Source organism: Phoenix dactylifera, chromosome 2, assembly GCF_009389715.1.
Source record: "Phoenix dactylifera cultivar Barhee BC4 chromosome 2, palm_55x_up_171113_PBpolish2nd_filt_p, whole genome shotgun sequence".
In the NCBI taxonomy this organism is placed as follows: Eukaryota; Viridiplantae; Streptophyta; class Magnoliopsida; order Arecales; family Arecaceae; genus Phoenix; species Phoenix dactylifera.
This window is the reverse complement of record NC_052393.1, coordinates 3,793,137-3,800,466: the sequence shown is the minus strand read 5'-3', so window position 1 is coordinate 3,800,466 and position 7,330 is coordinate 3,793,137. Positions and strand designations below refer to the sequence as shown.

General features: G+C 44.4%; 1 protein-coding gene across 1 annotated transcript; it reads right to left on the bottom strand.

Moving 5' to 3' along the window:
- Positions 1-4,058: 4,058 nt before the first annotated feature.
- On the bottom strand, positions 4,059-6,962 carry LOC103706170 (subtilisin-like protease SBT1.6). The gene has a single exon (XM_008790205.4). The coding sequence runs from the start codon at positions 6,859-6,861 to the stop codon at positions 4,516-4,518; it is 2,346 nt and encodes a 781-aa protein (XP_008788427.2). The 5' UTR covers positions 6,862-6,962; the 3' UTR covers positions 4,059-4,515.
- Positions 6,963-7,330: the final 368 nt, after the last annotated feature.

Sequence of the window (7,330 nt, the reverse complement as noted above, 5' to 3'; positions counted from 1 at the left end):
ATCTTCACAAAATCTACTCCTTTGGAAAGAAGGATTATATGGCTGCTGATGATACCCACCCACAAATCCAGGAAATTAGAAACTATTATGCTATTTAATTTGTTGTTCATCTTGCTCCCCTCTCTTTTTCGGTGGCGACGGACCTTATTCCCCCTTGCTAGTCCAAGCATCTAAAAGCATATTCTGCGTACGTGAGACCGAGATAAGAAACGCGCCGGCTGCGGAGGGATGCGAACGCGGACGTGGACGTATGTTTGTCGAACGATCCACCGAAAACGCGTCGGCGTGATCTTATCCAGGCGACAGCGGGTTGTTAGTTGTCGCCGGTCCCGCTCACAGAAGATAACTGTTTCCGGAGTCGTATCTTTGAATCATTTTTTTCGGCTGAAAAATGCAAACCCAACCTAGTGGTGCAGCATAGAAGGGCCTCGTCCATGCCATAATACACTTGGGTGCGCGATGGATCTTTCTTAAGAGCGACTCGGCTATAGTGATCGGCTGGATCTAAAATAGGTGTGCTAGAACAGGACAGATTTGTACTCTCTAGTCAGTGATATTTTTCATCTTCTGAAGGAGTTTGATTCTTTTAGTGTCACGTATATATTTTAGAAGACGAACAGTACGACGGACCGTATCTAGTAAGACGCCAATACCATAATAATAATAAAAAAAGAAAAAGAAACACCGACGCTGCAATTTGGACTCCTGACCCACTCTTCTCGGCCATATCACTAGCTAGCTCACCCGTCTTTTGGGGTGTAAGTGGTAATCAAGGTCAATCTTGGGACCCACCAGCCAAATCTGGCTCCAATCCCGGCCCCTAAACTAAAGGAACTTTGGGTTCTGTCGGTTGACACCCTTTCTCCTCAGCACATGGCCGAGGGGAGCGGTCCCATATTTGCATGTGAAAGATGGCATTTTAGTTGTTTTTAAAAGAAGAGAACAGAAATATGAGAAGGGAGGTTTATGTGATGAGATCTGAGTTTTGTAAGATCATGTCCAAGACTTACATTTGAACTGCAGATATAGTGCTAGCAGTAATATAGCAGTTTGTAGTAAGAAGCTTTTAGATTTCTTGCAAAAATGATAATTGGGTTCTGCTTTTGGGCCCTCTCCAATGGACAACAAATTAATATTTGTATCTGTACTTGTTGTACTTATACGAGGATCCGTGCGGGTATTTGTTTAGTCCCACATTAGTTATTTGTTAGGAAGATCTTCACTAAGGAACCAAAAAAATACCTTCCGACTAACTATTGAGATCCTGAGTTGTTACAAATGATATCAGAACGAACTCGGCTTAAAGATAGATTTGTGAACCCTTAGACAGACAAGGATACCAAGGCTTGAATGAGAGAAGTATATAAGAATCCGTGAGGGTATATGTTTAGTCTCGCATCGGTTATTCGCCGAGGAGATCTTGGATATATTTTGAAAAAGGTCCTGAGTTGTTACAACTTACAATGATGTGCTTAATAGTACACTTAAAATTATGACAACTATAATCGAAATCTCAAAGACTGTTGTGTATTGTAAACAGCTTTAGGAATGTTATCTACATTCTTTGCACTGAAAGATTACATCTGTAGTTTTGTGAAAGATATCTTATTGACCTCTTCCTCTAATCAATAGAGACAAGAAAAACATTTAAAAAAGGAAAAGATAGCCTATGATTAAATCCGGAGGGCAGAATTTATATTTTGGCTTGGCAAGTAAAACAGGAATTGGCACAGAGCGTGATCTAATGGTCAAAATTGAGTTTTCCCCCAAAAGAGGGTCATGATTAGCACGAAGGCAATGAGTAGCAATTGCAACTAATTATCCTATCAAATGGATAGGAAGATGGGATTCAGCCAAATAGAGCAACACATGCTGGAATGCGAATTATTAAGGGAACAAATGACCAACCTTAATAGCTAACTGAATTAATGAAATTTCAAATCTTGATTGTAGGTTCTCACTAGATAGCCATGAATATTCTATACCTTAGTTAGATATTCTAATGCGCAATCGCAAGATTTTCTACTGTGAGCGTCGTAATAGTTTTATAATTTGATGCCTGCAAATCAAGCATATTCACTCTTTACAGAATGTTTCATTCAAATTTCTGCTAACAATGGCAGAAGCCATTATGACTGCATATAAATTAAGCCCGTAAAGATATTCAGTTGTTTAGATTCAGTAAGCATGGCTCGGCTTTGCTTAGCTCGTAGTGACTTCTGCTAACTCCTCTTCTTAGAATACTTTACCTGCCAATCAATAAAAGCGAAGGGACGGTGATCACGGACAGTGATCGACCGAAGATGGAGACGGCAGTGCATAAAGGAAAAATTCTTCTCCTATCACGTTCGTATCATGCATGTATAAAGCCAAAATTAAATGTCAAAAATACATATCACGCTAGACTAAGGCTCCATTATGCTAAAGCTGTTAGTGATAGAGCTTCCAGAAGTAGAGGTTTTTGAAGTAGAACTTTCAGAAGTAGAGCTTTTATAAAAATTATTTGCTGTTTAATAACTATATTTCTAAAGTATTGTGTAATTTTAATATATATTTATTAAATAAACTGAGAAAGTATTTTTGGTATGATAAAATAACTATAAAGGATATTGCATAGTATTATACAACAGAGCATAATAAAATATAACATATATTAATACATAAATATATAATTTAGTATAATATTACTATAATATAATATAATATTATTATAATATAGTAATATAATATTATATACTATAGCATAACAATATAACATAATTTGATATTATATAACACAACATATCAATATATTATGATATAATAAAATATAATTTTATATTTATAGTATAATACAATAATTGAGATATAAAATATTATCATTATAATCATTATATATTAAAAGATATTTAGGGTTTTTTGTTTTCTTTGTTGGAACTCCTACATATTTTTGTAATATAAAGAGACATTTTATGTAATTATAATATTTTATCATAGATATTTTGGTCTAGAAAAAATTTTATAAATCAAAACAGCTTTCCGACGCATGCTAAAAGTGAGTTTTCGAATAAGCTTCAAAATGAAGCTTCTCCTAAAAAACTGTTTTAGCTTTCTGACAAAACTAAAATAGCTTTTCGATTTTTTTTTACTAAACATTCATATTCCATCCAAAAGTACATTTGGAGGATCAGAAAGTATTTTCTAGCCCGCCAAAAGTTCTGCCAAACGGACCCTAAGATATCTTAGGCCCTGCTTGGGAAAAAGCACTTTTAGATGAAAAAAGGTATTTATTAAAAATTTTGGAAAGTGTTTTAGCTTTTTTAGAAAGCTAAAAACAGCTTTTTGAGAGAAGCTCCATTTTGGAGCCTTTCGAAAAAGCTATTTTGAGCTTTGTTAGAAAACTTTTTTTCCAAAAAACTCATAATAAAATATAACAATTACATACTTTGTCCCGTTATAAACCTAAAAATCTGCTGGAGCCCTAATAACGAATTCTAGCCATGGATCAGACTCCCTTCCATGCAAAAAAAAATTCTTATTTCCTATTATTATTTTATACCTTTATTATTATATTATAATATAATTATAATATTATATTACATTATATCATAATAAATTAATATATTATGTTAAATAATTTAATATTATGTTATATTATAAAAAATTAATTTATGCTAATAATTATAATAATTTATACTTTTATTATTGTATTATACTATAAATATAATATTATATTATATCATAATACGTTAATATGTTATCTTAAATAATTTAATATTATGTTATATTATGAAAAATTAATGTACACTAATAATTATAATAATTTGTGCCTTTATTGTTCTATTATATTATAAATATAATATTATATTACATTATATCATAGTACATTGATATGTTATATTAAATAATTTAATATTATATTAAATTATTATGCTATAGTATACAATGTTATATTACTATATTACAATAATATTATATTATATCATATATTTATATATTAATATATGTTGTATTTTATTATGCTTTGTTGTATAATACTATGCAATATCATTTATGGTAATTTTATCATACAAAAGCACTTTCTCAATCTGTTTACTAAACACAAGTTAAAGTGCCACTGCACTTTACAAATGTAGTTATCAAACAGCAAACATTTTTTTATATAAGCTTTACTTCCAATAGCTCTACTTTCAAAAGTTAGACTGCCAATAGCGCTCCCAAACAGAGTTTTAGTACTACAAAATCCCATGTTGAACATGCAACCAGCCCATCATCCTTAAGATCTAGCCCCACCGTGAGGGCGATCAACACACTATCAAACCTCAATAATTTACACTACACCCCTCTCGGTCTTCCTCGCAATCTTACTCTTTGTTTTTAATGTTTATTCTCTCACATTTGCACTGCACGCACTCCATTCTGCTGTCTTGGAGACAAGACCTACTTTGTCCCAGCCGGACCGGACCGGATACGGTCTAATACCCAACCCGGCCGGTCTCCCACGCCCACCCCCCCCCCCCCCCGACTGTATTCCCGTCACCGCGAGGGCTGGATCCGCGTGACCGCGATAGGGCTCCGGACCTCGTGAGTCCCATCCGACCACGTCAGGTACCCGTACGGCACCGGTCCGTCCGCGCCGTTTCCCTCTCCAGTCGCCGTCACCGTCACTGCGTAGCTCCGTTTCTTCACCACCGCCGTGAATCCCAGCTTCCCGGGCCTCACCTTCACCGTCAACCCCTTCCCCACCACCTCGACCTTGGCCTTGTACACCGCCTCCGCCTTCGCGCCCACGTTCGTCACCGTCCGCACCACCGTCTTGCTCCGGGCGCCACCTGCCATCCCGTCGAACACCAACGAGATCGACGGGTAGTTCAGGTTCTCCGCAGCCGGCCGCTTCGCCGGGCAGCTCGCCGGAGCGTGGGTGATCACTTGGATCACATTCGGCCCGTACCCCAGAGCGCAGAGGAAGGCCACATAATCCTTGTCCCCGAGGTCGTACACCAGGCCGGGGTCCATCGCCCGGTCCAGGTTCAGGTGCCCGGCCCCGAAGTCCAACGGCGTCGCGGCCCCGCCGGTCGACTCGTCGGTCACCGGCTGGAGCCGGTTGTCCACTAGGGTCGCCGTGGTCATCATCGCCGACCGGATCGCCGCCGGGCTCCACGCCGGGTGCGCCGACTTGAGGAGCGCCGCCGCGCCGCTCACGTGGGGGCTGGACATAGAGGTCCCAGAGAGGATGTTGAACTCCGTCTTCCGGCCGTCGGAGTCTAGCCCCGTCGGCCCCACGGCGTCGGTCCACGCGGCGAGGATGTTGACCCCCGGGGCGATGAGGTCGGGCTTGAGGATCTCCGGGCTAAGGCCGTTCGGCCCACGGCCGGAGAAGGAGGCCACCACCGGAGCGGGCTTCACCCCGACCACCGTCCCCTTGAAGTTGATGGTAGCCGTGGGGTTGGCAGCGGAGGAAACGTAGGCCTTGAGGGCGTCGCCCTCGTCGGACCCGACGGCGCAAGCGGGCAGCACATGGGCGTCGCCGACGAGACCCTCGCGGTTGGAGATGCCGTTGGCGAGGATCATCCCAGCGCCACCAGCCTCCATGACGACGACTCCCTTAGCGACGCGGGGGCTGCTGCCACGGTCGCAGATCACGATCTTGCCCCGCAGCAGCTTGGGATCCAGGGAGTTCTCCATGCAGAGGGAGGCGGAGAGACCGCCGGACTTGCCCGGGTACACCAGGGGGAGCATCACACCGGCGGCAAAGGGCTTGCCGGAGTAGAGAGAGACCCCAGCGAGGCTGCGGCCGTCGCCGAGGACGACTTCGGCGGGGAAGGTTCGGTCGATGGTGCTGGCGCCGACGGTGGTGAGCCACGGGGCAAGGTTGGTGACGGACAAAGGGGTGGGGCCGTCGTTGCCAGCGGAGGAGGAGACAAAAACCCCTTTGGAGACGGCGCCATAGGAGCCGATGGCGATGGGGTCGAGGTAGTAGGGAGCGGCGACGCCGTCGCCGCTTCCAATCTGGATGGAGATGATGTCGACGCCGTCGGCGACGGCGCGGTCGAAGCCGGCGAGGATGTCCGAGTCGAAGCAGCCGGCGCCCTTCCAGCAGACCTTGTACGCGGCGATCCGGGCCTTGGGGGCGACGCCTTTGGCGATGCCGGCGGCGTAGCCGGCCATGCTGGCGCGGAAGGCGTGGCGGCCGGCGGCGGTCGAGGCGGTGTGGGTGCCGTGGCCGTCGGCGTCGCGGGGAGAGCGGAACTCGATGGTCCCATTCATGCCTGCGCCGCCGTTGGAGTCGTAGCCTTTGGAGAAGGAGCGGGCGCCTATGAGCTTTCGGTTGCAGAGGGAGGCAGGGAAGCCAGGCCCAGTCTCGCAGGCGCCGCGCCAGCGGGAGGGGACAGGGCCGAGGTTGCGATCGGAGAAGCTCCGGTGCTCGGGCCAGACGCCTGTGTCGAGGACGCCGACGATGACATCGGAGCCGTAGTCGGAGTCGGACCAGAGGCCGAGCCGGGTGCGGAGTCCGAGGAACTGGGGGGAACGGGTGGTGTGGAGGCGGCGGTGGCGGTCCTCGAAGACGGCGAGGACGCCGCGGTGGCGGGCGAGCTCGGCGGCGCGGTCGGGTTGAAGGGAAGCGGAGAAGCCGTGAAAGACGGTGTCGTAGACGTGGAGGAGTGGGAGAGGGTCCCCACGGCCGGCGAACGCCGGGGAGGCGTACCAGTGGGAGTGGGTGGGGAAGATGGACGGCTTAGACCGCTGGTCCACCCGGAAGATGTACGTCTTCCTCTTCTCAGAAGAAGCAGCAGCAATTGTGGATTTCCCTTCCTCCTCCGCCATTGCTAGGGTTAGGGTTAGGAGGAGGAGGAGGGAGAGATGGGAAAAGAAGGAAGCCATCTCAGAGAGTAGGAGGAGAGTGGGAAGAGTATGATAATTTTTAGTGGATAAAAATATAGCAGCAGAGGTGGGGGCGAGGGGAGGGAGTGAAGAGTGGGTTGGTGGGGTCCGTGAGATAATCGCGGAGAGACACCATAATATTTATGTCCTTTTTATAGTTATACTAGATTGATGCTTCTTGATCCTGTTAGCCGCATCTATACTAAAATAAAATGAGCAGCCATTATAATAAAAAAAAATTTAATTAAGCTTTGTCCACCTTTTCAAGAAGGGAAAAAAAATCGAAACTAATGAAAAACTTTGAGATTTGACCGTTTTCTACCCTTTCGGTCTCTCCTTCCTGATTCTTCTTGAAGACCTCATTAGAAGTTAGAGTTAATACCTATTTTTTTTAGATTTTTTTTTACATATATATACACTCCAAAATATATAAAATTTCTATTTATATATATATTCTCGTAAAATACTT

Excerpts from the sequence above, each read along its gene's own strand:
- LOC103706170 (XM_008790205.4), bottom strand. The coding sequence starts at position 6,861 with ATGGCTTCCTTCTTTTCCCATCTCTCCCTCCTCCTCCTCCTAACCCTA.